At 41.0% G+C, this 19,987-nt stretch overlaps 1 protein-coding gene across 3 annotated transcripts in view; it reads right to left on the bottom strand.

Annotated features, from left to right (window-relative positions):
• The window catches only part of SAMSN1 (SAM domain, SH3 domain and nuclear localization signals 1), a 98,166-nt gene extending 78,548 nt beyond the window's left edge, over window positions 1-19,618 (bottom strand). For all 3 annotated transcript variants that reach the window (XM_080374515.1, XM_080374516.1, XM_080374517.1), the window contains exons 1-2: window positions 19,421-19,618; window positions 4,651-4,788 (exon numbers count right to left, since the gene is read on the bottom strand). In XM_080374515.1, coding sequence (XP_080230641.1) covers window positions 4,651-4,788; window positions 19,421-19,603 — 321 coding nt within the window. In that variant the 5' untranslated portion in view covers window positions 19,604-19,618. The remainder of the gene's footprint in view (window positions 1-4,650; window positions 4,789-19,420) is intronic.
• Window positions 19,619-19,987: the final 369 nt, after the last annotated feature.

Here is a 19,987-nt window from a genome sequence, read left to right as displayed (position 1 = left end):
CATGGAGGTCAGAGACCAAAGGATATTGTAAGTTAGAGTCTGTATAAGACCCAGGGCTTTCTCTAAACCTCACTGTGGCCGTATACCTGGGAAGACTATTAATTTATGCCTTCACATGCCAAACACCTAGTGGAACATGAAACACAGAACTGTAGGTTTAATCTTTTGCTCTATGATTTGAAACCAGTGCTTCAGCATTAGTTTCTTAAAATCCAACAAAAGATGCATTTATGGCATCACGTTATACATTGGGGTGATATTCATGTGATCACTGGATATCATGGGATGCAGTGCCACAGCGAAATATGACAGTGGGTTTAAATGGCCATTTAAAATGTCACCTTTTATCCAACACATCTCTTCTTGCTATGTCTGAGTCAGCTGGCCAAATCATGGTACAGGAATAAATGACTCTTGTTTGTACTTCTTTTTTTAATAATCTTTTCACTATTGGACTAAAAATCATACGTAACTTCAATCTGAAACTGGAAATTAAGCGGTTTAAAAAAATGTTTTATCTTAGAGTGCAAATTAAGGTTCACCTAGACTCTGCTCTCCACGTTCTCTGAAGTACATAATTATTTTATTTATGGGAACAATTCTTTCCTTCCCTATCCCAAATATGAACAATCTGTTTCCTAGAAACAAATTGCACACATGGAAAGTCAGCATTATGAAATTAGTAATAAAGTCCTTTCCTCCCGGCTTTTATCAAATAACTCTGAACTAGAGAATTGTATGAGTCCCTCTGGTGTTTACAAGCTAGTTTACTAGAGCTCCTGTGTCTGTTAAGACTTGCAAACAGGCAAATGATCATTTCAGATAACTTTACCCTCTTCTTTCCCTCACTGGAACCGAATGCCAGTTACAACGCTGCAGATGAAAGCAGGTATCATGACTGATTGTGATTTTCCTGGTAATAACTTAGAACAACTGATAAATTACTTGGCACTTCTCTGATACACAGGCTAGTCAATCACATCACAGTCAGCAGCTGAAAAATATGTGGATCTCATGACGTTTGGTGATTGCAATCTGACAGGAAATAAATGAAAACAGTTTTAATACTGAAGACTCTTCTTGAGCAGCTTAAGACAGCTCATGAGGTAGAAGAATGCAACACCAAGCTTCAAGAGGTAGAAATTCAGTTTCCCAGTTAATAGCACAGCTATAGGCAAGGAGTACACATATGATTCATTACATGCTGTTGGCTACCAACTGTTTCTGAGGAAAGCCCAATTCAGTTTTGCTATGCATAAGGTTCAGGAACAACTCCATAAATCTATGTTTGTCTTTCTGTATGAGAATATTACTGTTACTGAAGCTGATCAACTGGAAAAGTAACCAAAAAGTTAACAGGCCAGTTCCCTGAGTGGATTAAAATCAAAAGGCATGTGTGTATAACGGGCACAAGACACTACCACAGGAAGCTGGGGTGGGAACATTCCAGGCAAAACATTTTATAAACCAAACAGGTCTTCTAAGTTATGTGAGGGAGAAGAACAGTGTACGCGAGAGAAAGATTATTCTTCCTCCAGGCTGTGCCATTTGGGCAGATATTTGGCCAGGGTTAAAAATAATCATGGTTCAAAAAGGTGCCCAAATTGTATGTTCACTGAATTACGTCATGCACAGCTTCAGTGACCACCGTACCGTGTATATCCCACGTCTCCAGCAGAATGTCACAGCCTAGCTATGATTCGGACAAGTCACAAGAGACAAGACAACTGCAAGAAAATAACTACCTTGCTGCAGTATAAGGATAAATCTCCTCCAGCCCTAGCCTCCCCTTTTCAAGTTGAGGGGAGCAGACCTCGAACACCTGCCCTATTGATTTCTGAAGATGTATAGAAAAAAGGAAGGCGGCAAAGCCTCCTAAGGAGGAAATGTGCAGTGCCAGGCTGCTCCACCCTCAGGGGATTTAGCAGCTCTGTGGAATCTGCATGGCCATGGTTCAGCCAACCACTTAAACACACACTGGAGCCCATACCTACTTAGCGGTGCACTTAAGTATGTGCATTACTGAATAATGACAGATGGCTAAATCAGGGCCTGAGGGAGCCAATAATGTTCTGAATTTATCATGCTGTGGGGGCCGCCCTGCAGCCTGGAACCAAGTGACGGAATTAAAAATGGGAGAGAAGTACAAATGGGCTCAGTTAATAAGCTTAACAGCTTCATCCAAGGTGTAGGTCTAATAACTCACATGCTAGAAATAGCAGATAAGATTACACATAGTCCTTTGGCCTTAGCGATATTTTTCCATAGGTCTTACTGCCGACATGTCATCACTAATCTTGTTTTCCATTTCTAGAGCGTATTTTATAAATAATCATGTTGATTCTACAGCGAGCACAGTGACACAGCATCCAGCCGTTATTTTTAGTTAAATGCTCAGCTGAATATTCTCTGAAAACAGAACAAAATAAAACCCACCACCAGTCTTAGGAAGCTTCTTGTTAATAGCTAGTGAGCTAACAGTTTGCTTACCCATTTAACATTGCTTTTATTGATGGTGAAATTTAAACTTAGTGATGAATAAATGTGCCATCACTAAAATATCCCCTTCAGGAAAACAGAAATGTATGGTAAGAGGTAGCAGAAACCAAAGTGCTGGATTATTCTATTCACTGCTGTATATGTGTCTTCACGGACTATGCATTGCCATACCACGAAAACAGCACTGAGCAATGTGAAAACTATTTTGCTACAATTTTTTTAGATTAACACAGAGGATTTTCCGGTCCAACAGTAGTAGCAGATCTGCTTCTCTATGTTGGCTCAATGAAAATGAGGTTCTGTATTGGATTGGTTGATTACTTTTATTTAGCAAAAAAAATTATGAAACCTAACTCTATACTAATAAAACGAAGAGCCTAAAGTAATGCTGCCAAATGAGAAAACCAAACAAAACAAGAACAAGCAAGAAACAAAAAGCCTGACCTAAAATATCACTGCAGTTTTAATTCTTAGTCTTACACATCATGAAAACCATAGCATATGTCTTTACCATATCTTGATAAGATAAAGGATAATTTCTAGTAGTTAACTATTTCAAAGTATATTAGGACATCACATGTCACACACTGGGTACAAACCAAAAACCAAATCTGATTTTAATTTTAATTTGACTTTTAAATACTGTTCCTATTAGATGAACATCCATTGGACAGGGAAATATTAGTGTCGTTCTCATTAACTACAGAGTTGGTTTGTAGTCACAGCAAAGGGGGAAAAGATTGAATAGTTGTAGGAGCTGAACTATAATGTCCACCTTTGTTAGTAGAACAGCATGTTTCAATAGAGTTGTGTAACACAGCCCTAGCCAAATAGCTAGAGCTTCACACAACTGAAATACTACAGGCTTGCTAGGATCAGGTTACAAGTGATATTTCACAACCATGATTAAACACACTTAGTTGGAACAGTGTAGAGGTGGCTCATTCTTACAGTAACAAGGTCACAACCTGATAATGGGGAGAAACCTGTCACACAGGAGAGCATCTCCTACCTACTGCAGTAAAATGTTAATGTAGGCATATTTCAGAGCCCAGGCTTATAGATCTGTGCTGATGCTATGAGGAATCATCTTGAGATCTCTGCCCTGTTATGCTCTCAAAACCAGGACCACTGTATAAAGCACCAAGGTGATTATCTGGAAGAGAGGGGCATGCACAGAGTTGGTTGCAGCAGAAGGGCCTGAGAAAAACAGGCTATTTCCATTCCTTTAGGGATTCAACAAGTGCATGCCACAATTCCCCAGCCATTCTCCTATCCCACCAGCTCTTGCACTTTCTTCACACAAGTCCTGTATGCAAACCTGCTTAGTGATACTGCAACACCATAGGTCCAGCAGTCTCATAGGCACACAGCACCTAACCTGGAGCGCACATGGGTAAAGCTTGGCATAATTTCTGAAGGGAGGACAGTCTTTCTTCTTTGAATAATGAACCTCCTGTTTTCTTTTTAATCCTTCACCAGGCTGCATCATATGTTGCTATAGATAGAGATAGTAATTATAAATGAAGGAGCATTGTAAAGTAGAGAACAGAGATTATGAAATGAAAAAGATTATGAAATTTAATATACTATGTTAAAGTATTTGTCAAAGCCTCAATGATATATTATACCAATAACATACCAATAATAAAGGATTAAGTAGGGAAATATTATTTAGGAAGAAAAAAAACCCAGAAGACAATCTCCTTCACGTTTGCCTAATGAGGTCTTGTAAAATGTAAAGGTTATTCCAGAAGCCATGAGTTACAAAATTCATAAAACTCATACTAGAAATGCTTTTTTTTTAATTATTATTAATGAAAGGAACACCCAGAGACACCAACAGTATATCCTGTAGAGACAAACTCAATATCTGTTCCTAACATTTTCATATGCTATGACTTGCAAAGAGAAATTCCCTTGTACAGTGGGGCTGCACTAACCTCACTTTGCTACTAGCTGTATAGGAACTCATGACCTGTTTTTCAAGGGTGCTTGTTAGGACTGGACAGAAATCAGGTCATTTGCTACAGAGATGAGATTTGAACAGTGGCTTTAAAAAGCCTAAACAGTTCAAACTGGCAGTTAAACCAGCTGAACACACATGTGCCTTCAAAATATGATGCAACTTTGCAATTAACTTTTACTTACCAAAGACATAGACCTATCAGGTGGTCCACAGTTTACATGCACGCTCACTGGAGTGCTAGCCCGGCTGTCAATAGGAGTTGTATCCTTGGGTTCTTGATGTTCTGGGACAGGCTCATACAAGCTGTCCATTGAGCCCTCCTAAAACATATTTAAACAGCTTTTGAAAGATGAACACTTGTAAACACATTAAAATTATAGCAATTAAAAAAGCAAGTAGTTGTGATTTACGAAATAGAGAGTGATTTTGCTCCCCTGTCTTTTGAAATAATTTATTGACTTCTTTCTTTAAAAAGCATATAGAAACTGATTATAGTAAGTACTCAAATGCTAGAGTTCACAGTATCGTGGCTTTGATTCCACAGCTTGGCAGGGGTAAAGCTGAGGGTACAGGAAAAATGAACATTATCTTCTCAGAAGGAGTAAAATCACATGTATATCTCCACCTGAACACTATGTGAAAATTCGCGTAAAAACTATGAAAACTATAAACAATTAAAATTTCTATATAAACTATAAAAATGTTTTATAGTTAGTACTTCTTTATGAGAAAAATGTTAATTTGATGCAGAAAAGTAACCCTATTCTCTGGAAATAAACAGAAACAATTCTGCCAGCTCCCAGAATTTGAGCCATGGTTTAGGCTCTCAAAATTATGAGAATGGCTAGAATTAAAAATAAATTCCATTTGTATTCAAATTTTTTAACTCATGTTATAATGCACATGTAAGAGGGTTCTTTTTCTCCAACCACCAAGAATATAAACATTTTAACAGAAACTAAGATTTTCACATTTATCCCACTGTTCCAAGAGCCAGGATTACATATACATACCACCATTCCATAATTCAGGAGTTAAATGAAAGCAGATGGCAAAACTAAACATGCTCTATCTAATGATCCTAGAGTTTAGCTGTTGCCACTTTGATCTGCACTGAACATTTTCCCAATGAATTTTGATTACTGATTTTAACTGCATTAATTAAGGAATAAATCAAATTTATAGCAGTGTGACATACAGCATAGCAACACCATTGAAATTAACATGGTATATTATTATTTAAAAGCATTTGTTCCTCTAGTAGAGAACATAAACACAGATGTATATTTGAAGTTATATTGTTAATACGTAAAGATTTACAGGCAATATTATTGAAACAGCAGTTCAAAGCCATGACTAATTTTTTCAGCCACAGTGTTTACGTATGGGCCTTTATTTGCTTCAGTCTACTAGAGTCTTCATAAGCCAAGATAAATATTGTGGGAGAAATATTACAAACCGAACCTCCTGAAAATGCTCATGTTATATACTGGAGTTTATTCTAGAAACTAATGAGTTAATGCTTCCTGGGAAAGTGGTGCATGGCTTATGAAGCACACTACACATGGCTTGTGCTCCTAACAGACAGCTGTGCCTGTCTATTCATAAGAACGGTATTTTTTCTTACTGTAACTATGTTGCCATGTAGCAATGATGGTTCAGGCTCCCAGTCTGAAGTTGTTGATTGAGCATTTCTAGACAAAAATGATGAGTATAAAACCTTATTACATACTTCTGTGATTCCACAATGTAAAATGTAACCATATATTTCTCCCCGGATTGGGAATAGTAGAGGACTTTGGTGAAGAGAGTATTTAATTAAGTGATGGAAGCATAAAAGAGAGCTCATGTTAAAGAGAGGGCATGAGAAAGAGAAAGAGGGAAAAGAGAGGGTGAGGAAGAATGAAAGGAGGGAGAAGGGGGAGAGGAAGAGGGTAAGAAAAGAGAAAAAGAAAACAAAGAGATCAATAAAAATATGTAAAAGGAGATAAGGGGGGAGGGAAGAGCAAGAGTAAGAGAGGGAAAAGAGATAAGGAGAGAGAAGAGGAGAGAAGCAACAAGAAAGCATATGGGTGAGCATGTGAGAATGGGTGCTCGGGAAGGTAAAGAGGGAGAGGGTGAGAAAGGTCATACAAGAAAGTTCATGTGAAAAAGGTGGAGTTCAAGGGAGTGAGAAAGGACAGGTGTGTAAGAAAAGCAAGTATGCAGAAAAAGAGCAAGTGCATGTGAAAGAGAGGGAGGACATGAGGAATAGGAAGCATGTGAATAGTAATGAGGGCATGGGAAAGAGAATGCATGAAGGAAGTGGAGCACATGAGAAGGCATGAGGGCACACGAGAAAGAACACAAGAAAACCTGAGTGCACGAGGAAGAACAAGCGCACAGAAGAGTGGGTGAAGAAGAGAAAGAAAGACAAGATAGGAAGGAAGGAAACAAGATTGTGTGAAAGCAAGTGAGAGTGAGAAAGGGCAAGAAAGAGAGCATGAAAAAGATACTAAGTAAGAAAGAGAAAGCTTGCCTGAGGAAGAGTGAGCATAAGGGCATAGGAAAGGGTGTGAGTGCATAAGGAAGCATGTGAGTGTGTGAGATGGGGAAGAAGTGCATGGGAAATAGCAAGTGCATGTGAGGAAGAACCAGGGAATGAGAAAGAGTGAGAGCACCAAAAAGAGCAAGGGCACAGAAAGAGTGAGGGTGTGAGAAAGGGAGCGCACTCAAGAAAGAGAATGCACAGAAAGAGTGTGAGCACAGACAAGAAAGTGAGCAAGAGGGGAAAGGCATGAGAAAGAATGAGTGCATGTGTGCAGGAGTATGTGAGAAAGACCACACTAGAAAGAGGGAAATAAGGCATAAGAAGGAGAATGTGTGGGAAGGTGTGAGAAAGAGAAGGCATGAAGAAGAAAGTAAGCATGAGGGCATGGGAAAGACCAAGTGCATGGTTGCAGGAAAGGCCACAAGGTTGCCAGGAGTGCAAAGTTGTGAGAGAGAAAGTGAAGGTGCAACAAAGAGACCAGGCATGAGAAAGAGAACTAGGGCATGAGAAAAGGAGTGGACATGAGAAAGAGTGTACCGATACCCAGAAAGAGCAAATATGCAAGGGAATGTCAGCATGAATTATAAAAGAGTGCGAGCAGGACAGAAAGAGAGGGAAAGAGAGAGGGTGAGAGACAAGGAGCAAGAAAGCAAGAAAGAGCAAAAGCTAAATAAAACAAGAAAGGGTGAGAGAGAAAGAGGGAAGGCAAGACTGAGAGAGAGAGAAAGAACATGTGAGAAAGAGTGCTAAAGAACAGGGGAGAGAAAGAGTGCATGAGAAAGATACCCCCATGTGAGAAACCGTGAGTGTGAGGGCATGGGAAGGGGTGGGCACAAGAAAGGAAGGCATGAGGGTGGGATAAAGCACATAAGCGTGTGAGAGTGTGGTGGCATGAGAAAAGGTAAGCATGTGCAAGGAAGAATGAGGGTGCGAGAAAGAGAGGGGGCACAAAAGAAGCAAGGCCACGAGAAAGGAGAGCACTCCAGAAAGGGAATGTGCAACAAATAAAGAGGGAGACAGCACAGGCGAGGGGGGCACAGGAGAAGGGGGCAGAAAGATGGAGTGAGAAAGCAAGGATGAGGGTGTGAAAAGGATCAAGCACAAGGTTGTGAGAAGTGGTGTGAGGGCACAAGAATGTGAGAGTGTGAGAAAAATCAGGAGCATAAGAAAAGGAGAGTGCATGAGAAAGTATGCCTGCATGCAAGAAAAAGTGAGCATATGAGAAAGTACATGAGAGAGAATGAAAAAGCAAATATCACTGAAAATGAGAGCAAGCACACATGAGAGGGAACGCTCACAAAACAGACTACTCATGTGAGAAGGAGCAAGCGTGAGGGCACAGGAAAGGGTGGGAGCAAGGAAGGGCAGGCTTGAGGGCCAGAAAGCATGACAGTACAAGAAAACAAGCATACAGGGAACAACAGTGTGAGAAAGGCAAGGGCATGAGAAAGGGAAAGTGGTTGAGAAAGGAAGTGTGCAAAATAGTGCAAGCGTGTGTAAGCAAGGGTGCAAGAAAGTGCATATGTGAGAGAATGACAAGAGTCAAGAAAAAGGGAGGAAGAGAGAGAATGTGAGAGAAAGTGTGCTGGGAAAAGATGGCATGCAAAAGAAAAAGCAGACACAAGGAAGCAAGCATAAGGGCATGAGAAAAATGGCGTGCGAGGGTGCAAGAAAGGGTGTGAGGTCACAAGAAAGGCATGATTGTGTCAGAAAGGAAAAACTGCTAGAAGAAAAGATGTGATGGTCTGAGAAAAAGAGCAGGCCCAGCAAAGTAAATGTGAGTGAGAGAGTGCCCATGAGAGAAAAACAGGGGAATCCGAGAATGGAAGAACAAGAGAGGGAGGGTAAGAATGAGAGCAAGGGGAAGAGTGGGGGAGATCATGAGACCGTTTAGAAAGGGGGAGAGAGATCACATGAGAGGTGCAGAGAGTATATGTGAGAAAGAGATGGTACGTGAAAGAGATTGCACAAGAAAAAGAAAGTGTGTGTAAGAAAGTGAGCATGTGGGAACGAGAAACAGTGATGTTGTGAGAAAAGGGATGGGGTCATGAGAATGGGGGGAAAGGTGCAAGAGAGTGCAAGGCCACAAGACAGATTGGGTATGAGAAAGGGAGTGAGCATGAGAAAGAACAAGATAACTTGTGAGAAAGAGCATGCCTGTGAGAAACATGTATGCAAGGTAGAAAGTGAATGCTTGTGATAAAGAGCTCTCGAGAAAGAGGGAGAAAAAGTGCAAGAAAGTAAGTATGAGGGCACGAGAATGAATGACCATGAAGTCTCAAGAAAAGGAACAAGGGCATGAGAAAGGGCATGGGGTGCAACAAAGAAAGTGAGATGATGAGAAGAAGAGCAAGTGCGTGAAAGAGCAAGACCATGTGTAAGAAAGAGCAGGCACAGTAAGATGTGGCTACGAGGGCACAGGAAAAAGACTTAACATGTGAGAAAGAACAAGTGTGCAAGAAAGAGTCTGAGTGTGTGAGAAAGATGTCAAGAAAGAGATAACATCTGAAAGAGAGTCAAGAATGAGGAAGAACAAAAGGGAAGAGGAAGAAAGAGGGAGAGGGAGAACAGGGTGGGGAGATAAAGCTCAAAAAGAGATTGAAAGGCTCCACCAGAAAACAAGAGAGAGAGTATAGCAGGAGAGAAGGCATGCATGAGAAAATGAGTGTGAGAGCATAAGAACAAGGATAAGGTTGAGAGAAAGGGTGTGAGGTCACAAGAAAGGGGATAAGGTCATGAGAATGGGGCTTCTCAGAAAAGGAGTAAGGATGTGAGAAAAAGAACAGACTGAGAGAAAGGGAGCAAGCACAGGAAGCAGCATTATCAGCTGAGAGACCGAGCAAGTGCATGAAAGAGAGAGAGACACTCCAAGAATGAAAGCTCTAAAGAAAGAGGGAGCTAGAGCTTGCATGAGAAAGAGTCGGCATGAGAAAGGATGGGTGTGATAGCACAGGAGAAAGACCCAGCATGCAAGAAATAAGGGAGAGCAAGCATGCAAGGAAGAGCAAGCTTGCTAGAACGGGGAAGAAAAAAAAATAAAAAAAAAAAAAAATAAAAGGGGGGCTCAAGAAATGGACTTAAAGAATGACTACATTAAAGAGTGCTAGTGCTAGAGATGGAGAGACAAAGCGGGAAACAACAAGGGAGAAAATAATATGAAGAGAGGGAAAGAAAGAGAAGGATGAAGTGAGAAGAGGGTGAAGAGGAAGAGAAGGTGTAAGAGACAGAAAGAGGAGGGGAGCACGGCAGAAAATGAGGGTGTATGAATGTGAGAGGCAGGGATTGTGAGGGAGACAGAGTGCACTAGCAAGACACAGTGTTTAGGAAATAAGTGGTGTGAGAAAGAAAACAAGCACAAGCGCAAAAGAAAGCAAGAGCAATTTTGCAAGAAAGGGTGCAAGTTCATGAGAAAGAGAGTAACATTACAGGAATGGGGGCATGGCCATGAGAAAGGGTATAAGAGAATGAAAAGGGGTGCCTTGGTGCAAGAAAGAGCAGGGGAATAAGACAGCAAGCAAGCAAGGAAAAGCATGATGTGTGATAAAGAGCCAGTGCACATGAGAAAGTGCTTGTGTGCATGTGAGAAAGCGATAGCAAGTTAGAGAGAGGGACAACTCATGGAACAGAAGAGATGAAAAAAGAGGAGTATAGAGAGGAGGAGACAAGGATATAGCAAATTAAAGAGAAAGGGGGGGAAGAGAAAGAAGGAGTGAGATGGAGAAAGAGAGAACTCAAGAAAGAGGGAGTGTGTGCAAGAAGCCTGGAGACTGCGAAAAGGAGAGAGAACATGCACATAAAAAGAGTGAGTGCAAGGGCACGAGAAAGAGAGTGGGGTTGCAAGGAAGGGCATGAAGGTGCAAGATAAGGTGTGAGGAAGAGCATGGATGTGAGAAAGAGCGTGGCCACAAAAAAGAATATGATCACTTGCAAGAAAAAGCAAGGATGCACCCAGAAGAAAGATAAAGAGGGAGAGAGGGAGAAAGGGATAGAGTGAGAGACCATGCAAGAAGGGGTGGGGGTGGGGGGAGCAAGAAACAGGGAAAGAGGTGGCACAAGAGAGAAAGTGCATGTGAGAAAGCTAGTGTGAGGTGTGAGTAAGAAAGAGCAAACCTCAGTTTGGTGAGAAATGGCACAACGGCTTGTATCAGCACTAGTAGTGGCCAGCAGGACACACAGCCCCTGTGCTGGTTTTGGCTGGGGTAGAGTTCATTTCCTTCATAGTAGTATGGGCTATGTTTTGGATTTGTGTTGAAAACAGTGTCGATAATGCAGATAAGTTTTTGTTATTCCTGAGTAGTGCTTACACAGAGGCTCTTCACCCCACCCCACCAACAAGTAGGCTTGAGGTGCACAAGGACTTGGGAAGGGACACAGCCGGGACAGCTGACCCCAGCTGACCCAATGGATATTCCATACCGCGTGATGTCATGCTCAGCATACAGAGCTGTGAGGAGGGCAGAGGGGCGTGTTCAGAGTTTCTTGTAACTGCTGTGTGTGACGGAGCCCTGCTTTCCTGGAGATGGCTGAACACCTGCCTGCCCATGGGAAGTGGAGAATGAATTCCTTGTTTTGCCGTGCTTGTGTGTGTGGCTTTTCCTTTATTTATTAATCTGCCTTTAGCTCAACCCACAAGTTTTCACACTTTTACTCTTGAGATTCTCTCCCTCATCCCACTGGGGTGGGGAAGTGAGAGGGTGGCTGGGTGGTGTTTAGCTGCCAGCTGGGGTTAAACAGCAACGACCCCTGTACTCATCACTGAGAGGCTGCACCTCGAATGCTGGGTTCGGTTTTAGGCCCCTCACTACAAGAAAGATATTGAGGTGCTGGAGCATGTCCAGAGAGTAACGAAGCTCATGAAGGGTCTAGAGATCAAGTCTTACGAGGAGCAGCTAGGGAACTGAGGTTTTTTGTCTGGAGAGGAAGCTCCTGGGGACCTTTTTGCTCTCTGCAACTACCTGAAAGGAGGCTGTAGGCAGGTGGGGGTCGGTCTCTTCTCCCAGAACACTAGCAACAGGATGACAGGAAACTGCCTCAAGTTACCAGCAGAGGTTTAGATTGGATATTAGCGAAAAAAATCTTCACCAAAAGGGCTATCAAGCATTGGAACAGGCTGCCCAGGGAGGTGGTGGAATCACCAACCCTGGAGGTATTTGGAAGATACGTAGACGTGGCATCTAGAGACATGGTTTAATGGTGGACTTGGCAGTGTTAGGTTTACAGTTGTATTCAACAATTTTGAGGGTCTTTTCCAACCTAAATTATTCTTTGATTCTACAAAATAGTGCACAATCAAGAGAAAGGGCATGAGGGCATGAGAATAAGCATGCATGACAAAAAGCGAGCATGCACAAGAAAGAATGCACATGACAGGAAAAGGGAAAAGGAGAGAGAGGAGTAATACAGAGAAAGAGGGAAAAGGGATAAAACAGGAGGAAGAAATGGAGAGAGAGAGAGAGAATAGACTGAGCATGAAAGTAGGGAAAAGGGTGGATACAAAAGAAAACGGGGAAAAGTGTGCAATATTTATGAATATGTGAGAAAATGCAAGTGCAGAAAAGAGAGTAAGCACATGAGAAAGCAAGAGAATGAGAAAGTGAGAGCACTTGAGAAAGGGAGTGCACAAGAAAGCATGAGTGTATAGAGGAAAGGGAACACAGGAGGAAGAGAGTGAGGGTGTTAGCAAGTAAGAAAAGGAAGGAGGGGGTGACCAAGGAAGAGAGAGTGAAAGCATGCATGAGAGGTGAAAAAAAAAAAACAATGCAAGAAATAATGTGTACCTGAGAAAGCAAGCATGAAGTTGTGAGAAAGACTGAATGTTAGGTTGCAAGAAAGGATGTCAGGTTGTTAGGGTGCGAGGTTGTGAGAAAGGATATGAGGTTGCATGAAAAGGCAGTGTTATGAGAAAGGGTGTGAGGCTGCAAGAAAAATCATGATGTAAGAAAAAGAGTGTGCTCAAGGATGTGAGATTGGGGGTGTGTGTGGGGTGTGTGCAGAGAGAGAGATATCTAAAGGGTGAGAAAGCACCTGTTCAAGAAAAGATGAGAGCTCATACGATTAAAGAGAGAGTGCTGGAAAAGAGATTGCATGAAGAGAGAGGTGACATGAAAAATTGCGTGCAAGGGCATGAGAAAGCATGAAAGTAAGTCACAAAAAAGGGCACAAGGTTGTAAGAAATGGGGTGGGGAAATGAGAAAGGGCATAAGAAAGGGAGTAAGGGTGCAAGAAAGAGTAACTGAGAAAGAGTAAGCACATGAGAGTGCATGTGAGTATGAGAGACAGTGAGAGCAACAGCAAGGAAGAACTAGATAGAGGAAGAGCAAAGGGAGGAGACAGAACTTTTAAGAAAGCATTCAGGAAGAGGGGAGAGAGACAGGGTGTGGGGAAAATACAGAGTTTGTACAAGAGAAGTGAGAGAGCACCAAGAAAAGCTCATGCAAGAATCCAACCAGAGGTATGTCAGAAAGAGCACAGGGTCACAAGAAAGGGCATGAAGTTGTGAGGACAGCAAGGGCACAAGTCATGGAACAGGTGCACCAGCATGTGAGAAAGAGTGAGCATGTGCATGAGAGAAAGGATGGTTGAAAGACAGATGGAAGAAGGGAAAGAAGGAGGGTAGAGGGAAGGTAGGGGGGAAGCGGGAGAGAAAAAGAGGAAGAGAAGGGGAAAGACAGCATGTGAATAGGAGTGTGCAGGAAAAAAAAGCATGGGAGGAGAAAAAGAAAACGTAATAAAGTGATGGTGTGATAGAGCGAGAACAGTCACAAGAAAGTATGCAAAGTAACAGGAAAGAGGTGTGAGAAAACACAGGCATCAGAAAGGTGCAAGAAGGGGAGGAGAAAAAGCAAATTCATGTTAAAGAATGAATAGAGGGTAAAAGAGAAAGGGCAGGCATGCAAGGGAGATAGATAAAGCACATGTGAGAAAGAGCGGGTGTGAAGGTGCAAGAGACAGTGGGCAGGAGAAAGGGCGTGGGTGCACAAAGGCATGAGCGCGTGAGAGCAAGCATGTGCAACAAAGTATGCGAGAAAGAGCTAAAGCATGAGAAAGGCAAATGTGTGTGAGAAAGGGAGAGGAAGAGTGAGTGATAGAATGCAAGAGAAAGACTGAGAAGGGTCATAAGAAACAGCATGTGAGAAACATGCCAGAGAGAGTGCCACCAAAAGGGAACATGGGAATGAGAGCCTGGGCAATACAAAGAGCAAGCACAAGGGCACAAGAAAGGTGGGCTCCAGGAAAGGCAAAGGTGTGGGAAAGAGTGAGGGAACAGGAAAGAGTGCATAAGAGAGCAGGCTCAAGTAAGAGCAGGCATAAGAAAGAGTGAGTGCACATGAGAGGTGCAGAAGAGGACGGCCAAAAGTGAGTAATGGAGTGCAAGAAATGAAGTGTGCGCAAGAAAGCACAAAAAAGTGAGAAACAGAGCACCCAACAAAGAAAAAGCACACCTTACAAAATAGTTACATTTGATGACTGGTTTTATACTTTGTAGGCATATATATCCCTTGAAGGAGGGAAATATTGAAGGAAATAACTCCTTCAGGGCAACCCAAAGTATTTAAATGAAAATGAATTATTCTTGCTTTTTTTTTGTTGTTGTTGTTTTGTTAGGTTTCTTTTTATACCAAAAAAGGCAATTTCAGTAAAGTTTTCCATTTCAAACATCAACTCTTTAGTAGTCCGGAGCACACTAAACATCACAGAGCAATATAAGAGACAGCAGAAGAAAACTAAATCCTGGAGTAGTTAGTACATTTCATTTCTCCTACACGGGATGAGAAAGCCTTTTGAAGCCCTTTGCACCAGGAGAGAAAAGATCCTAGTTCAAATCTAGAAGAAACTAATTGTAGCTCTTTTCTTTGCGTATTATTATCATGGCATGAGAGACTATATCGATCATAAGGCAGAGAGAGGAGCATTTAGTAATGCAGTCAGGTCATTCTCCACTCAGCATTTAAATGTGAACTCTGCTGTATGATGGGATGATAGCAGTCCAGCTAAAATTAACAAGGAGTATATGAAGATTATTACATGGGAAGTACTACAAAGCTCAACCTCTTAGATCTTTCCTACTCACACTACACTTTAGATGATGGTCTTTCCACATTCAGGTAATCATTCTTTGTTAAAACACGTGGTTTTAGGTCAGATCTATTTCTAAGTAACATCACTTCCCAATAGCCATAGCAGCATTAGCATCTTTCTATTTACTCTATGGTTTCTTTAACATTTGGAGGCTTCATCTAATTAATAATTTATCTACTACACTGCTTTTATTAATACTTATTTTCTCTGCATCTTGCATGATAGAAACATTAGTTTTTAGTGCCAGAGGCTGTTTCAGTTTATAACATTAGGTGTAATACATTTTACATTGTACCGTCAGCACATCTTTAAATGAGCTCTAAAAATAAAATATATAACTAGTTCAATGACTGAAAGTCACTAAGGCGATTAGACTTTCACTTGGTACTTTAAGTTTTACTAGCAAAAGTGGTGTTTAGCAAGCTACCATATGGAAGAAAAATAGGCAAATGCAAGGGATCTTATTTGGCTTAAACCCTAAGATCAGTGGTCAATTTGAATAACTAATCTGAGTGACCCCATGATTAGGAGTGCTGTGTCCTTTCCCTACTGCCCTTCTTACACAGGTCTCTGATATACAAGATGCTGGCACTTAAGCGTCTGAAATTGTTCCCTGTCTTCATTAGTTCCATTACTAATGCCACTGCTCACTGCCAAAGAAGGTAGGACCTAGTCTTTAAGTATTTCCTTGTGTGAAGTCTTTCGTGCCCCTCACATCCTTCTTACAGAAACTTTACTGAAATTCAGTTTTTCTTTGCAACAGAAATATATGTGGTTGCATCAATCTTAGTAAATAAAGAAGAATGAACCAGAGTACTGTAATGTGATCATCTGCACTAGTGCCCCCTGCCAGAACAGTCCCTGGCCCACACTTGTCTGAAGTCAACTAACAGACATCCAAACAGCTCCTTGGCACAGTTGTTAAAACACCATCAAAACTGTACTTGACAGGCAGGTTGCATGCAGCTGCCTTGGTTTGGAGGGTTTGCTAGAACAGACTCAGGTGCTTGTGTGCCAAGGAGGCTCAATGCCTGGACATGTTCCTGGATGTGTGTGCGTTTTTAATGGGAGTCTCTGTAGAGAAATGTGTGAAAAGTCTGTTATTTGGGCTGAGTGTACAACCATGGTCAAAGATGGCCCCATCTAAGGAGACACTTCTGCTTCCAGGAGTAAATGCTACAAGACAAGCAAAAGTATACCCTGCCAGACAAGAGAATAACTCAGGACAGGATCAACTGGTAGTGTTCCAGGTGAATTGTTGCTAACCCTCAATACTGGAGAGTTGATTCAGGAAAATAATCTAAGGAAAATATTCTACCTTAACTAAAGAACTTCATGTTCAATAATATCTATTTCTCAGATTTGTGGGATGTTGCTATTTATTAGGCAGGGTATCAAAACAGATGGTTTGGCAACATAATTTCTTGCAATGCATACAGAAGCTGTGCTTGATCTGGGTACCTCTCCGTATATTGTCCATAATACAAACAGTATTGTTTTTATTTAATTGTCTGACATGCTAAGCACCATAAGATGGAAAAGACACAGCAAATTCAGAGTCTAAGGTTGAAATTTTAATGTAATTTGTCTGCAAAAGAAGGGACATTTATCCTTTTGATCATTTTGTAAATGGAAAAGGGACACAAGGGTTTGAAGGCAAATCTAATTTGCCTGCAAATCCCTTGAGACCAAGGCAAAAAAATGCGTCTGATGCAAAATTAATCTCAGTTGAGAAGCCAAACCATTCTGATGTCAACTCAGGACACAAAGTGCTGCTGAGGAAACACCCCATGCTGGAGCACTCACATGAGGAGATCAAAAGGCTCCCAGGCGGCAACAGGTTTCAGGAATCTCTGTCTGCCTCCCTGGGAAAAGCAGAGTCTAGTCCAGACTCCAAAGCCCTTACAACCATATTGCGACTCATATCTTCAGCCTCCATGTCACCACTTGCTAGACTGGCCCATAATATTGTGTCTGTCATGCCAAAAATATGCCTTTTATGGACACGTATGGAAGCAAACCCACAGAGAGTCAAATCTGACAGCAGAAACTGATGTTCCTTTAACGACCACAGTGTGCCACCACTTTGGATCAGCCAGAAGTCTGGTTCTACTCTGTTTTTAAAGAGAATATCCTTGTAATTCCCTCAAGTTGTAGTTTACTTCAACTGCAATACTCCATAGGGTTGAAAACTGTTGTCTGAACTATAAAATAACATAATTTGAAAATATATGTACACACACACGTACACACAAGCATGCACTCATCACAGTCTGAAATCTTGTCAGTCAGTCTACGTGAGGAACATACTTCCATGAGAATACTATTTTTTGGGGCAGCTCTTTTTATTCTGTCTGCCTATAGTCTAAACTCTTCGTTGGTTTCAGGTTTAGCAGTTACTCTAGAGGTGCAGTTGATGTAAATCAGCAGCGATTTCATCAGTGACTATTCACATCTACATAGGAACTGGCTCCTCTAGTGTCTTTAAAAGTTGTCTTTAAACCCTAATTATTTTATTGCTGTGCATTACTTCTGAATTGACTCTCTTGAAGAGAAAAATATCCTTATATTGATACTTCAACCATTTTGTCGCTAGCCTTTTCACAGTCACAGGACAACAGAGTGAAAGTAGCTAGGGTACATACTTGGATCACTAGCTCATTTCCAAGCTAGACAATCTGATTACAGAAAGCAACTGCACTGTGTCACATCCATAGGGAGGGCTGCACAGGGCTCTGCATTTTATGAAATGCTTTAGTGACCTATGAATTATCTTTAGATCTTGATAACTTGTGAGGTGTTTTGCTAGGTGCTCAAAAGATTACCAAAGCCAACAGAATGGCTCCCACGGAAAGCTTGTAAAGAACAGAGGTTATCTTCTTAGCAACAATCTTTAAACAGAACTAATTATTTCATTACAGAAACTATCATGGCACTAGCTTTCACTTGTCTGCACCATCCATTATTACTGCAGCCATTATCTCTCTCACAGAAACTCCAGCTGCTGCATACCTGGCTTAACAGAGAAACTGTAACTTGACCGACTGCCACCCACACAATCTACCTCATGTCTTGTTCAAATGCTGATTTCTCAACTGATACAAGGCTCAACACCTTTTTGAAAAGCAAACTACATACGTAGAAAGCAAGAAGCTGCCCCGATGGAACAATGAAATACTGGTAGACCTGTTCTTTCCCAAAGAATTTCAGAAATCAGTATTTTCAAGCTGTTACCGATTGTACCAGAAAGTTATAGTTAACTTAGAAGAAATACACATGTATCGACATGAAACTACGATCAAAAGTGTCATTGAATTCTCAGGGATTTTTTTTTTTTTTTTTTTTTTGTGAGTGACCCTTGTCACAGAATCCTAAAATACCACTGCATTTTACTCTAAGTACTCCAAAGCAGGTTTTAATCCTTATGATCTCAAGAACACCAGTACTCTGCGCTAAGATAGCATTAGCAATCAGGAACAACAGTTTACACAAAGCAGCTCCCTTATTTGAATTTGTGTCAGTGCAGTTTGAATAATGGTTTTTATTGTTTTTTCGAAACATATGGGGAAGATATACTAAACATCTGGACAAAAGATGAAAAACGGGCTGACAGATCTACTGTGCTGTGTAAATACAGCAAATACACTCATCTAATTACCATTACTAATACTGAGCATTGGCATCGGCAGATGGTTAAGCTTTGAAAACAGAAAGAGTTTCAGTGGATTTCCTATCCTGATTTACCTGTTCATTCTGACCAGTTGCCTTGGGGCAAGGGAAGTGAGTGAGGGGGAAGGAGAGAAAGTGAAAAAAACACTGAAGAGGGTCTTAAATCAGTTCCTCTGCCTGTGAGTAAATATTGCCATATGAGTGGGCTAGCCCTGATGACTATATATTCATTCTTGGCTAAGAGAAAACTAATGCTTCAAAGTTTTAGCAGTTCTCTTACACTACTTAAGGAAAACAGGTACTATTATCTCAAAAAAATGAGCTTAAAGCAATTTATAGCATACATACATTTAGTAATTATAACATATACATGAGTCATTTTACTGTGCTCAGGTCAAATGCCTCATGTTTAAATCTGCATGTTTTTGTAATAGTCACAGATAGTACACAGTATATGCGTTTTGCTTAATCTTATTTTCACTGAATCATATTTTGCCATGTACAATTTCTCATACATAAACTCTTTTGTCTATGCTAGAAAGACTCACTGTTGCTACACAACCTTGCACAGTTTGAGATATAACACCTTGATTTTTTTTCATCCAAACACACCCACCAGTTCAGTTTATCAACTCAGCAACCCACTAAATAAAAACATGTGTGTGTACACTTACCAGAGAAAAACAGAAAAGATTCATGTTGGTATTGTGATCCCCTCCAGCACCCCAAAATTCTGCTCCACAAACTCCTGCCGCACAATGCAGCTCCTCCTTGCTCTCCCAGCTGTTTGTACATTTCTCCCTGGAGATTACTGCAAGATAAAATCCCTGCAATAATCCATTGGATTCAAAGCCCATTATCAAATGAGACAGGCTTCCCCAGGACAGTACAAACTGTTTTCTGAATTAAAGAGCAATGTTTACCAACAAAACAAAAACATGGTCTGAATGATTATGATGGACTCAGGAAATGCTCTCTTACAGGCTGTTTTTTTCTATTTCGTTTATCAACTAATAGAAATAATTAATTTTTTTTCTACCTAAAGCCACAGGAACATATAGCTAACTCCAAGGCAAATATTCTCAGTTTACTCAGGTTATCAAAAGACACACAGAAATTCTTGGAAAATGCTGATTTTCTATACAGATGAAGTAATTTAGAAAATTCAGTAATTATTGTTGACTACATTTTGAAAGGAATCATCTTGCTTAGGGACCTTGGGAAAAAAACCCCAACAACTG

The sequence above is a fragment of the Falco punctatus genome (genome assembly GCF_963210335.1).
Source record: "Falco punctatus genome assembly, chromosome: 2".
In the NCBI taxonomy this organism is placed as follows: Eukaryota; Metazoa; Chordata; class Aves; order Falconiformes; family Falconidae; genus Falco; species Falco punctatus.
Note: the sequence above shows the minus strand (reverse complement) of the source record. Positions and strands in the feature narration are given on the sequence as shown.